The 15,282-nt window shown below is 32.1% G+C and overlaps 1 protein-coding gene across 1 annotated transcript in view; it reads left to right on the forward strand.

The window, feature by feature from the left end:
* The window catches only part of ANXA10 (annexin A10), a 167,912-nt gene that overhangs the window by 84,260 nt on the left and 68,370 nt on the right, over positions 1-15,282 (forward strand). Inside the window, exon 2 of the mRNA XM_063077311.1 lies at positions 15,124-15,205. Within this exon, the coding sequence (XP_062933381.1) occupies positions 15,166-15,205 (40 nt within the window). The 5' untranslated portion in view covers positions 15,124-15,165. The remainder of the gene's footprint in view (positions 1-15,123; positions 15,206-15,282) is intronic.

Below are 15,282 nucleotides of genomic sequence, written 5' to 3' on the forward strand. Positions count from 1 at the left end.
AGTGCCTCCTCCCCTCTAGAACATCATGATTTGCAAAATACATTTACACACTATTTTATTTGCGGCACACATACGGTTAAGGTTAGGTTTAAATATTATTTCACTTCCTTTTCAATAATACATTATTCCCCACAGATATGTACAATCGACGATGTTACAATAAAAAATAAAGAAAAATAAAGAAAAAGGAAAAACAAAGAAAAAAGAAAACCTTATAAATAAATGAGACTCAGTAATTCCACTTGTAACATACATCTAAGAAAAATGAAAAATATGTCCATACAAAAACTTGCACACAAATGTTCATAGCAGAGATATTCTTAATAGCTTACAGGTGAGATAACCCAAGTGTAAATCAACTAATGAATGGATAAATAAAATGTGGTATATTCATATAACGTAATATTATTCAGTAGTAAAAAAGAATGTATAATTTCATTTAAATGAAATGCCCAGAATAGGCTAATCTATAGAGGCAGAGAGTATATTAGTGGTTGCCTACAGTTGGGGAGAATGGGAAAATAGGAGGCAATAGCTAAAGGGTATGGAATTTCTTTGTTGAGGCGATGAAAATGCTCTAAAATTGACTCTGGTGATAGTTGTGAGAATACTACAAATTACTAAATTGTACACTTTAAATAGGACAATTAAATGGTATGTAAATTATATCTCAATAAAGCTTTTATAAAATAAAAAATATATTATTAATGAAAATAAAGAGTATATGACATCTTATTAATTAGAACATTCATAAGAAAGGTTAAGTAGTATTTTTAGATCTGTTCCATGATATTTATCTTCAAAGATAAGAAAATAGCATAATAGGCTTAAGAAATATCTTATAGACTAGTAAATTATGAAAAATGTACCAAACAATATGTAAATGTAAATTAGAAACAATATGTAAATTAGAAACAAATATCTTGTGACTATATGTAAAGATAAGAAAAGCACAAGAAGAGACTATTTTCTCTTAAGACAGCTATTAAAATATTGAACAATAATTTTTGGACAATGAGATCACAAATGGTTTTTTAACATTTTTGTCAAAGATTTCCTTATTTGCCAAATTGATTATATTAAGTAAATATTAATTATTTAATGATAAAAGTATTTCCATTTGTAGAATCAGAAAGATCTGATTCTAGCTTTGGAATCAGACAGAACTGGGTTTGAAACTGGGCTCCATTACTTACTAACCAAGTGACTAAGCAACAGAAGTTAACCTCTCTAAATCTCAGTTTCTTCAACTGTGGCAAATGGTACCAACCCCATTTGTCTGTATATTTGATTTCTTAATCTCTACTAGTTTAATAAGCTATCCTAGTCCATTTTGTGCTGCTATTAATAAAATACTTGAGACAAGGTAATTAATTAAAGAACAGGAGTTTGTTTTCTCACAGTTCTGGAGGCTGGAAAGTCCAAGATCATGGTGCGGGCAGATTCATTGTCTGGTGGGGATTTGGTCTCTGTTTCCAAGACAGAGCCTTGAACACTGTGTCCTTTGGAGGGGAGGAACATTATGTCATCACATGGCAGGAGGCAGAAGGAACGAACTCCCTCTATCAAGCCCTTTTATTAGGGCATCTCAACTCATTCATGAAGGTAGAGATGTCATGACCTACTCACTTCCCCTGGTTCCTTCTTTTCCAATACCATCACCTTGGTGATGAGGTTTCAACGTGAAGTTTGGAGGGGACACCACATTTAAACCAAAACATAAGGTATTGTAAACCATAGCACAATTCTTGGTAGTTATTGAAAACTCAATAATTGTTGACTATTATTTTTGGATTGTGGTATGAATGGTATTGAACTATTTCTCTTCTTCCCTTCTTTGTGCTGATCAGCTTTCATTTGGTTTGAATCATTCTTAAGTATTATGTTTGGAAAGAACATATATATATATATGGTATTTTTCCTTTTGCCTTTTTCTTAAGTTATAGTTTTACTGGGTCTAAAACTTTTGAGTTCTAGACCTTTTCCTCTGAAGTCTAGAAAGGCTGACCAACATTAAATTCTCACACTTATTTTTACAGAAGTGAATTCTGGTGCCAATTTACTTATTTCTGTAAGTAACCTGAATGTTTCTAAATGTTATGTTTTAAACCTTAATCTTGTTCTTTTCGTTAATATTCTTCAATATGAGGTGATCTCTTTTCATTTAAGGATGTGATTCTTTCATTACCTATTTTTTCTATTTATTTATTTATTTTTTATAGATCTCTTCTCTTCCAGTTGTATACACATCTTTTGATGAGGGTGTGGGGTGGTTATTAGTATTGGACAAATTAGTAACATAGCAGTTTAGGACTGGTGGACACATGAAGACAAGAATGTCAAAGTGAATGTATTAGTGTTCTATTGCTAACATAACAAATTCCTACACCACAAATTTATTCTCTTACAGTTCTAGAGGTCACAAATCTGAAGTTAATTTCACTAGGCTAAAGGTAAGGTATCAGTAGAGAGTTTTTTCTGGACACTCTGGGGAAAAAATGTTTTCCTTGACTTTTCTAGCATCTAGAGGCCACCTACACTCCTTGGGTCATGTTGCCTTTGTCATCTCCAAAGCCAGCAACATAACTTCCTGCTTTCATCATCATGTAGCTGCTTTCTTCTATAGTCACATCTCACTCCGCCCTCCTATTATAATGACACTTGGAATTATGTTTATGGCCCATTCAGATAGTCCTGGATAGTCTCTTCATCTCAAGATCCTTAATTTAATCACATCTGCAAAGTCTCTTAATCACGTAAGGTAACATTCACAGGTTCTAGGGATAGGAATTGGGTATCTTGAGCCATGATGAGTAAGTAATCATTTGCTGATATTTTACACTAATTAGGTTAAGTTTAGTAGTCTTCTACTAAGGTAAAGTCATTAGGTTAGGCTTAGTAGTCTTCTATGAAGATAAAGTTATTTTCAATTACATTTTCCTGTGAAGTTGTTTCTTAAAATAATAAAATCGTGTTACTAGAGACACTCTTAGATTTTTTTTTGATAACCTCATTCTTTCTCGTTGTGCATTTGTCAGCCTCTTAGAAAGGAACATTTGTGTTGCAACTTTCTAAGCAACTTAGCTCCTGTAGTGTTTTTAATTATGCCATTTATACCTGACACTTATCTCTATGACTAAATGTAATGTTACTGAACATAGATAGTTAACAGATGTATTATTAAAACTGGTTAAGACAAGTGCATGGAATACAGAATACTAATCTTAACTGTAAGAGGCTGAGTGAAATCACTTCTCCTCTATCCCTTTTCTAAACTCCTTGACATCTATCTACTAAGTTGTAAAGACTTTATGGAAACTAATTTAGTAATTGGTTCATATTTATAAATACTTCTGCATCAATTTTAAAAATTATATAACTAAACCTATAAAAATATCACTAGATATACTAGTATGAATGAACTAGCCATCAGCTCATTAAATTTTAAATTGATTAGATAACATATATTATTTTCTTTGGAAGCATAAGCCAGATATAAGCTGATGTCAACTTGTCCTCTAAGATTCAAATTGCTTACAAAAATCCTATACCAGTGGTTCTGACTTCCTAAAGACTCTTTTCTGAGGCTAGAGGAACACAGGGAATAGAGTTTAATGGTTCTCTTACTGAATTGAAATTCTGCTTCCATTTCTTTTGATTATTTTAGGGGACATCTTGCCAGTGCGTACATGGTATTCCAGGTATGGGTATCTGACATGTTATTCCTTCTTAATGCTGGGTAGCCCTAGCACAGGAACAACCTTGATTCCCTCACTCCCCCAAAATATCATCAACAAAAAGCTATCCCAACAAACATCAATTGGCTATTCAGGACAACAGAGGGGTTTACATTGGAGTTCTACAAATAATTTGAAATTAAATATTAGACGTTATGTTCTTAAATGCATTTTGGCAACCCAGCCAATGAGAATTCCTTTTTGGCTCTCTCTCTCTCTCTCTCTCTCTCTCTCTCGCTCTCTCTCTCTCTCTCTCTCAATCCCTCCTTCTAACACACAGACACACACACATATGCACATACTGCTTTCTTAATTCTCTTGAACTGACATAAAGATAAGCGTTCACACTTTCAGAATTCTGTTTTTACCTATGGGGTCCTTTGCAAATGAAATTTTTTTTTCTTGCAAAGATAAAGAAAAAAGCCTCAATAGTCAATGTTATTTTATTTTACATAAATTACAGTTATAATGGAAAGAGCATTAACCATAAAGTTACATTTGGATTTGAGTGTTGGCTTCGTGACACACTAGCTATGTGGCTTTAAACAACTTACTCAGGCTCATACTCTCCTCATGTGTGAATTAAGATTAATAGTATCAGTCTCACAGGACTGCTGAGGTGATCACCAAGGAAATGCAGGTGAAAATGCCTAGAGCACAGTCTGTTTATATGATGAGTAAATTTGAAAAACTACTGAGTGAACTAAAGATGTCACTGCAATCCATGAATTTTTATTCTTATAAGCATTCTTTGAGCTCACATCATATCTAAGGCCCTACCCTAGATGCTCTGAAAAGCAAGAAAAGAAAGATGCCTGCCCTCCAGAAGTTTAAAATTTAGCAGTCAAAGACAAATGCAAAAAAATGGAAGGCCACATGCAATAGAGATGCAAAGTAAATAACAAATAGCACTTGATAAAATCCAAAAAGTCTTTATGTAATAGGTGTAGTTTAAGCTGCATCTGGAATTTTGTGTGGGATATAATCCATGTAGATGAAACAAGGGCAGAAAGAGAGAATTTATTCTTGAAATCTAGGTCTAAGAAGTCACTATTAACCAGTCAATTGGCAAGCATGAATAAGACACAGACTGATACTAGAAGTGTGACCAGCTTGGAGATTTTCACAAAATCACTCTATTCCAGCTTCTTTCCCGTAATCTATCCCTCTTTCTGCAAACTATATTTGCAATATCACTCTGAGTCAATTGTATTGCACATGGGCCAGTAATAGGTCAGTGACCATTTACTTTGACAAAAACTGGAGTAGTGATGTTTATTAACAGCCTCTTCTACTACTAGAATAATAATAATAAAAAAACCTCCACAGGAGAATTAGTATGTTCAGATCCCTTCTCCCCACCCCCTCCGCCCAAAATAACTTGTACCTTCAGTAGCTATGCTACCAAATCACACATCTCTGAGACTTTTATTAACTTTAAATTTAACAAAAGACACTATTTTAAATTGTTACATTTTCTTTATTATTATTTTATTTTATTTTTATTATTTTTTATTTTATTTTATTTTATTTTGTCGATATACAATGTGGTTGATTATTGTGGTCTTTATTATTATTTTAGAAATTGCCTCCGGGTTCACTAATATCACAGACACACACAAAATGGTTATTCAGCTATATTACTCTGCATATCATTAGCCTTAACTGGCTAATTGTAAACATCAAATCTGCCATTAACTGATAAATATTTAAATGGCTCTAAAAGCAATTCTGAAATAGTTGTCCCGAAATGATATTTGAACAATTGGAAAAATAGTGTGCTCTCTAAAATAACTTCTTTTAAAAATGGACCTGAGGATTAAATACATAAATATGTATTATATTCTCCTAATTTTCAGGAGGAATAATTCACATGACTCCACGGTTTCTTATCACACTCTTCATATTACCAGTTACACACTCATCTTCTTGTGAATAGGGACTGAATTCCCCATATGTAGCTTTGCTACTCTGCAAGGATTAGGAACTGCTGTAAATCTGTGAAGAAAAAATAGAGAGAAAGTTCCCTGAAACTTATAAGCATGGGATACTAAACAACTGAGCTTTCAAAAAGATTAAATAAAAACATAAGCATTTCCTGCCTTTCAGCTGAAATGATTATGTAGAACATTAGCTGATGATCAGTTTTACAGCAGTCCCAGCCATATGTTTTCTATTTTGAGGAGGAATTCTTACTCATTTTGATTTATCCTGTGCTCCCAGCTCCTGAAAAATCCTTTAAACCAATCTAAGGGAGAAGTGATTGTAATGTGATTGCTCTCTTGGAGCAGTAGGAATTCCACGAGGCGACCAATGTTCTATCTTTTTTAGTAATCCATACTAATGAATGGGGGGTTGTTGCCTAAATTATTGAGAATCCAGCTGGTATTTCACTCACAGGAGGGTATTTAAAGCCTTACAGAATATGTTCTGTACTATAAAGGATTTCTCCTTCAGAGCCATTTCATGATGTGGGAGGAGATTTTTAGAGTTTTTCTGAAAAGGAAAAATATATATCTACATATATAGATATATATATGAGAGGAAAACAATTCTGAACATATTGTTGAAGTATGTAAGGACAAATGTATAGTATATTGTATTCTTTATTTGGAGAAAGAAATAATATCAAGAAGCAAAAATTACTACTCATGGTTTTTTGCATATCTTTACATTTTCATTATTTTTTATACTTATTAATTCTAAATTATCTGGCTAATAGAGAAATATTTGTGCAAACAATCAAATATGATAGAAACTCTGCTAGTTGGAAATATCTCATATATATAATGCTTGTTTTTATATTTAATTATTAATAGCCTTATTTTTATCTAATGTTTCCTTGATATATATTTTTTTCAGTTATGTATGAAACTCCATTTTACAGGTCTTTTGTTCTTTTTAGTTCCAGGCATTTAGTGCTATTTAGATTTGTGAAGAGGAAATAGGCTGAAAGTAATATGATCCAGTGAGAAAGGAGCTAATGGTGTCAGCCCATAAAACCATTTCAGGAAATGAGATGGAACTTCATAGAGAAACTAAAAGGAGTCAGAAAAATCTACATTGCACATCCCTACATAATTGGAACTAAAAAAACCCCAAGTGTTTGCAGATGCACTTGACTCATAGAGCTGCTTTTCATTTAGCAGACTCTTCTCATAGACAGGAATAATGAAGTAGTTGTCCTAGAATCATAGAAATTCAGACATTCAAGAGAGTTTATAGTTCTGCCAAAGCAGCCACCATTATATGGGAAGATGTTTATGCTGCATAGTTTATACCATATCCAGGTATCTGGGTTTAAAGGCTTACCTTGAACTTTGCAATTCAAATGAATGCATCTCAACAAGTTTAGTACAGGATAAAAGACATTAATACTGTATAGCTCTTTGATTACTAGATGAGCTAATTTTGAAGTATTTCTGTACATTGCAAACAATTAATTAGTTATGAACCCAGGTAAAGTGCTAGACCTTGAGCTCTGAGAAATAGAAAGTACTGTACAAAGCGTGATTCCCAATTTAAGAGGGCATACAATTTGGTTGTGGTCGCAAACAAATTATTTATGCGATAATACAGTGCTACAATAAACTTTATACACACCAAATAAGGGGAAATTAGGGGAAAGTATTTTGGCTTGATACCCAGATAAACTAGATTTAAACCTCTTCTTTCTCACTAAGCATCTGTGTAGCCACAGTAAGTTTCTACCTTCACTATGCCTCAATTTTTTCATTTACAAAAGGAGATAATATAGCTATAATATCATGACATAGCTCTGAGGTTAAAATACAATACTGCAAAACAGAGTTTTGTGCAATACTTGGTGCTTTGTAAATAGCAGCTGTTACAGCAACTTATGAAAGATAATTTTTAACTGTGGTGACCAGAAAACACTTAATGGAGATGGGATTTGAGTGGACCATTGAAATATATATATGAATCTTCGTATGTATGAAATCTATAGGAGGGAAATCAAGATATGAGGTTTTCATCCTAGAAATATTTCCAGATGTAAAAATTTAACAACTCATTTCTATTTAAACCTGGTTTCTATCAAACACAAAATTTTTAAGCAGTGCATTTCCACCTGTTGAAATCTAATCAAACATGAAGTTTTCACCTCAAACAAAACATCACTCATAAGCACTTCTTGGAAAAAAATGTTTATTGACAAAACCCAATTCAGAAAATATTAACACTTCAGGAATAGAAAACACTAGGTAAAATAATTGGTTATAAGACAAAACATTTATTGGAATGTTATCGGAAAATTATAGGCATTATTGTAATGGCACAGAATATAAATGTTATAAATCTTGATGGTATAATAATATTAATAATGTAACTAACAATATTGAAAGTAGTAAGTGGGCATTAGGAAGAAATATGGAAGTATTAATGTCCTCATCTTTTATATCACTTTTGTATTTGAATTCATCTAAAACTGGGACAAAACTGTTCATAAAATACAATGACACCCAATCTTAATGTCTTTGTCTCTTAACCTGAAAGGGAGATTATAAAAAATAACATTTTTAGTGCTGAAAGTGAATTTTTTTAATTCAGTAAATTTTTCAACATCACATCTTTTTTTCATTGTATTTAAGTGGTATTTATCCCAACTGCATTTCATAAGATGTATTTATTGCTATATCTTGATTAAGGCATAGCTACATGGAAGTAAAGTTATGTAAAAATTTATTTAGCTGTATGCTTAAGATTTTACAGTTCATTGTATGTATTTGGCTTCTTTAATACAAAAGTTTAAAAAGTGATTTTTATCTTTCAAAAGTATTTATCTTTCTGATTGTATATTCGTTTAATGTACGTGATTACTAATTCTGAGTAGTGAGATTTAGTTCTTTTTTTATTTGTAACTTTCACATTGTTTACAGTCTTTATAGTAAACATGTGCTTTTACACACATCAAAAACAAACAAACAAAACTTCTCACGAAGTCTTCCCTTGAACTCTTTCCTATTTTTCACTTGGATATTATATCCTTTCTACAAATTCCATGGAATTTTGTTAAATTTTTACGTTTTATGATATAACTTATCTTCCTTGAATTAGTTATGCATATGTATTTCATTTATAGTAGCAAAATTACTAACAGTATGTACCACAACCTATTATGCATATTAGCTGTTTATTTCAACTTTCTTCAAAGAATAGCTGAATAAATTGATAGAGGATATAGGCTACCACATGTAAAACTAAAATCAATTAATATTTAACTCAAATTATGTAGTAAATACCTGTATAAGAATAAAATATTATACCAATGAACTGAAAATGACTTATCTAATTATTTGAATATAATGGAATTCAAATTCTGTAAAATTATAATGTGTAGACTACAATTTAATCAAAATACACATATTTTTTCAAGTTAATGGTCTCATAATCTCTTTTGATAATAGTAAAGTCAATCTCAAAATTTGACTAAAAATACAATATCAATGTATGAAATGCTTAGAGTCAAAAATTGAGAACATTTTCTGTGCTATTTAACTAAATTCCAAGTTTGAGAGTTTTTCGGTATGTTAAAGATCTTAGTCACATATTTTATAGTACGCATTAAACGTCATTTTCTTTATTTCCCATATAGTCTCAATTTTTCTTCCCGAATACACTCTTCTCTTACAGAAACATTCTCTTTTCATCGCTCAACTTTTTTATCCTCCATTTTCGCCTTCCGTAAGGCCCATTCTCTAAAACCCATGTTAATTGCAGTCTCTTAAGACCAGTGTCATCTTTATATTGTTTCCAAACCTCCTAATTTCATTAGAAATATAAAGGCATTAAGAGGTGTTTCTGACTGAGATACAGTGTTTCTGATTGAGACAAAATGATAATTACCTTTTATTGGATTGTCTAGTAAGTAATTTAACTGGGAATTTGCTTGTTAACCCATCCTTTACTGTTGGTTTTATTTAAAGCCACTGAAATCACTTTAGAACAACTCTTGGGAAATATGAGACAGAGGATGTTAGGGAGGCTGAAGACCTTCAGAAGAGTTTTGAGCATTTGGGCATGGCCTAAGGAAGGTCCATGGACCAATGCTCCAAAACTGAGAAAATACCTTGTTCAGGGGAAATGCCCTATGAAAGAAAATCCCAAGATTTCTGTAGACTTTTCTCTTAGGGCTTTAAAAATAGTAAATTAACTAGCACTCTGATAATCTCAACTTCACTAAAACTAAGGCACTTCTATGACACTGAATTATCCATTGAAACCTGTAACCTAGCAGTTATCCAGTTAATCAAACTGTCAGCTTGCCTGGCTAACATTTCAAACTCAGAAAATCTTTAGGCACACAGGTTGTCAAGACCAGTGTGATTTGAAAACCACATGGGAAGGAGGATTAAAATGTGGGTAGCATATAGATGTTGGATTTGGAAGGATATGGCTTTCTGGATCCTGGCTACTGAACTGGCTATGAAAAAATGAAATAGGTTGCATTTATTGATGTACCTATTGATATGCAACTGTGTGAATAATTCTACCAACTTCATGAGAAAAGTATATATGATTGTTTTTCAGCCTGTATTCAGTCCCAGAGATTACTAATTTTGAAATTTCTGTATCAGTAAAAAAGATCTATCCAAGGAGTGGGAAAGATAGTTTCTAGAACCAAATTTTAAAGTCCTCATGCTCTTCTTGCTTAGGAAGTTTATGTGGAAGTTTATTCTGTCTTCTAAAAAGGGAGTATTCTTTATTCTTCTGTCAAAATACAAATTCCTAAATGACTAGAAGCAAAGATTATATTTGAATTACCTTGGGGTAAGAATTCAAATTGAATCACAGGCATTAGAATTTATTTTGCCTTAAACAAGTGATAGTATTTCTAAATATGTCCATTTTCAAAGCAAGAAAAATAAAATAATACGTATACACACACACACACACACACACACACAAGAGTTTTTCACTGTCGCACTGAAAAGTGTACATTGTTTTTTAAATTTCCGATTTGCTCTAAGACCAGAAAAAAACAATAGGAACATATAAATTAAAAGGAGCGTTGCTTTAAGGGTATAAATTCTGAAAAACACCTGAAACAACAGCCTCTTTCAGGTTAAACTACTGTTACTGGGTTAAGTCAAAATGTCTCTCAAAAAATTACTAAGTTAAATTACATTTCATTAACCACGTGATCTGTATTTATTGAAAACATGCTATTTAACCTCAGTCCAGGTGTGCATAATATCTCTGCTGGAATTCTAAATTAGCCACCCCGGAAACCTGTATTGCTTCTTGTTTCATCCTTTACATTGCTGTAGAGTGTTACTCAAATCAGATGATATCATTTTCTTGCTAAAAATCTTTTAGATGTCCTGTAGTAATCTTGTCTCTGCCAACCCCCACCTCTATCTTTTGCTCCTCACATACCTCAGCTGTCAAGTCTTACTCTACTCCCATTTATGAGATCCTTTACTTGTTTATTCATCTGGTTGGGGAAAATTTCTGCCCTGTCAACAAGGAACAGCTCTTTCTCCCACACTCTCTTCTCCAAGCTAATTCTTATTTGTCAGTATGATTTATTTATTTTTGTTCTTTTTTTAAATGCAAATCAATTAGTATGATAAGTATCATAACTGAAAAAATCTGTTTAATTCATGCATGGTCTGTATTTGTAAAAAAAAAAAAAAAAGTATCATATTAGTTGTATATAAAGCCAGCTATTTCAACCAAAAGTCTTATGAAAGGATTTTTTAAAAAATAAAACATTTAATTCAAGTAACATCATTAGTAAATGAGAATATTTTAAAAAGGAGACACTATATTGAAAATCATGGTGTATGTAGATTTGATAATACTTTCTGCACACAAGGGACATAAAATATAATTAGAAAGATAACAATAAAGCCATAGAACAAATGTTACAACGTATATTATAAAACAACACTATAAATGACATAGTCAAATTCCCAATTCTAAGAACAGATAACAAATAGGAAAACATAAGGTACTTATTACAAATAAAAAAGCAGTGAGTGCAAGGGAGTTCATGAAAGAAAGGCTCAGGATAGACTGACTTCGTCTGAGGGACTGGTGCTGGGTACTGGGGAATGTATAGGAGGAGGGTGAACACAAATTTGGGGGAAAAACATCCAAAGGAAAGTTCATGTTACCATAAGATAGATTGTAACTCTAGGTATATAGCAGCTATTTTTAAAAAAACTTTTGTGCCCCAAAGCAATTAATCAACCATTTGATTCTTTTAAATAATTGTTTGATTCAGGGAACAAATAAAAGTTAAGACTGGTAACTGACTATTCCAACAGATTTAATTGGTTAGTTCAATCAAAATTATCATTAAAAGACAAAGTCAGAATTTCAGTGACCAAATAAGTAAAAAAGAATGTGAAATATGTGCCTTATGTGGAATAATGTTACTGATATCAACCTAAATGAAGCGTATTAATTGGCATAAAATGTACATAATGATTTAATATGCTATATAAATGAATATGAACAACAAACACTAGAAAAAAATTGTGGTTTATGAATTACTAAGCATTCACAATTTTTTTTTTACTTGTACTGTTAAATTTATTTCAAAAACATTTTTTAGTGCATTATGTTAAGGCCAATTGGTAAGGAATTAATAATTTTAAGTGGCAAAAAGATAAGAACTGTAAAGAAAAAAGGAAAGGTAATTTTTGCGTTATGTTGTAAAACATTATACTGTAAAATTGCATGGTATTAGTAATCTGTCCAAAGATTAAAAAAACTAGAAAGAAAAATATGTGGACTACAGATTAATAAATCACCATAGACATTTCTAACCTTCCTTATCTGTAACTTTTAGAGCTTTTTGTTGTTGTTGTTTTCAGAAAGGAATATAGTTTCATTTATAGCACATACTCCAGTAAAAATTCTGGGGAATTCTATTTGAAAGAATCACCACGCAATGAAATATTTTGTGGTGGACATTTGTTCACTCTATAGTTAAAATTGCCTAGATTGGGGCTGGCCCATGGCTCACCTGGGAGAGCGTGGTGCTGAGAACACCAAGTCAAGGCTTAAGATCCCCTTACCGGTCATCTTTAAAAATAAATAAATAAATAAATAAAAATAAATAAAATTGCCTAGATAACATATACATATTTAACAATACATCTTATTGTTTTCAAGCGCATTTTCTCTTACAAATTTTAAAACAGTCCTTCTATCTGCCTTTGGCTGATAGCACTCAGCAAGATTAAAGCCACCAAGGCAGAAGTGGTAAGGTCCGAACAAGTCTTCTCACTCCTAAAATAACAGAAAATAAAGTATCTCTTTCTCATGCCTCAAAAATCTTTAATGGGGGTGAGGGATTCTTAGGGCAATCGAACTACTCTGTATGCTACTATAATGGTGGATGCATGTCATTATACATTTGTCCAAACCCACAGAATGCGCAACACCAAAAGTGAACCCTAATGTACACGATCGACTCTGGGTTATAATGATGTGTCAATGTAGGTTCATCAATTGTAAAAAATGTACAGTTCTGGAAGGAGATGTTGATAATGGGAGATGCTGTGCACGTGTGGGGCAGCATGTAGCATATAGGAAATCTCTGTACCTCCTGCTCAGTATTGCTGTGAACCTAAAATTGCTCTAAAATATAAAGTCTATTAAGGAAAAAAAACCTTTAATTTCTTTCAACAAAAAACTGACAAAGAACTGTGTAAACCAAAGGATTTAGTGTAAGACAATGACAAATAGCAGAAAATAGATTTTTCCATTTAAATGTAGATGACTGTTCTTTCAAAAATTTAAATTTTAAATTCCTCTAGAATCACAAGGTTAAAAAGAAAATGCTTAATGTGGGGAGAAGTCAAACTAGGAATTTACTTTAGAATCGCTATCTGAACTTAAATGTAGTAAATAAAAGAAAAATCAGTCTGTTGTCCTAATAGAGTCTCATCTAATGTGACAGGTTAGTAAATAAGACAGATAAAAGTCATGTTGTTTCCTAGTGAGTAGCTTCTAAGATTGGTGGTTGGCTCAAAAGAACTTTATTTCTATACTACTTCCAGCAAATTTGAGATCTCAGAAGCAAATCAGAAATTCATTTGTGGATGAATGCACTTGAGCAACGTAAGATGCAGACTATGATCCTATTTTAATTACATATATCTGTCCATATAGGCATTTAAGAAGTACATTCCACTTCCATAGTTGTACTTCTAAGTATAAAAATGTGGTCATATTACAATTATTATATGGTATTTGGTCTATTTTAAATAAACAACTTCATGTTTATTAATATCAGTGAAATAGAATCCAAACTGAATTTAATTCTTTGTCTTAAGTGAACAGTGTTCTGAATCCTCCAAAATCTTTTCATAAATATTTTGTAATTGGTATATGTATATTCATTTAACTAGAAATTATGGCCTAGTCTTGTTCTTATTAATTAATTTTCTACTGTTAGACAATGGACACTAGAAAACTTTCAGCTAAGATTGGATTGCTGCAGAAGAGCTCGGTGAAATGTCTGAGTTCTTCTCAAGGCCTGGAAGACTCGTTTGCTATGGGGAGGCATTTTTTTCCAGTGTTTCTGGGCACACTGACAACAAACGGGGAAAGCTGCCCTTCTACTTGATAAATTTTGATTGACAGCTCTGTTGTACTGAGTGTGATCATATGGTCCTACCTGGTTCCGTCTAAAATAATGGACTATGTGGATCCAAAGCCTGCCTTAAATGTTCTGCCATTTTATTATTGGCAAGACAAAAAATTTAAATGTAATGTCAGTCAGGTTTTATGTTTACCGCTGCAGTAGTGAACTTCAGTTAAATAATCTTTGCTCTATCTATGTCACCTAGATTTTTATGAACCTGATTCTCTCAATTCAAATATTTCAATTTTCTCATATGATTTTAGGGCCCCTTATATGCACAAAAAGCTGTGGTAGCGAGTGCCACTTCTAATTCACAGCAATGACATGAATACCCCCAATACAGTTATCTATCAATTTCTGTAAAATAGTCTCCAATTCCTAAGAAAATGCTTACTGTTTGCTAAGAAGACATATATTTTTAATTTGTTTCTTTTATTTTTCTACTATTATTTCTAGTATCTCAGTATTTTATTTGAATAATAGATTTGATTCTTATATTTTTCTATAATTGGTTCTAGTATCTCAGTGTTTTATTTGAATAATAGATGGCAACATAGTAAAGGCCAATAGATAAAATAAACTCACCCAAATTTGCTCTCTATAATTAACATACAATTAAAAGATTTGTTTAATAGACTTGTGTGTATGTCTTATAGTAATTTCAACATATAGAATATAATTTTGTTTTCATTTATCTGGAAAAAAGTTGAAATTGTTAATGTGAATTACTACAATCTCTTTCTCATTGACTCTTCCCCCCAGGTGCAAGGAACGATCTTCCCAGCTCCCAATTTTAATCCCATAATGGATGCCCAAATGTTAGCAGGGGCACTCCAAGGGTTTGGTAAGTCTGATCATTTCTACCATCTTTTACTGTAATTTTTTTTCTGTACTTTTAAAAAGGCTGTACTATGAGTGTAA

The sequence above is a fragment of the Cynocephalus volans genome, chromosome 13 (genome assembly GCF_027409185.1).
Source record: "Cynocephalus volans isolate mCynVol1 chromosome 13, mCynVol1.pri, whole genome shotgun sequence".
Taxonomy (NCBI): domain Eukaryota; kingdom Metazoa; phylum Chordata; class Mammalia; order Dermoptera; family Cynocephalidae; genus Cynocephalus; species Cynocephalus volans.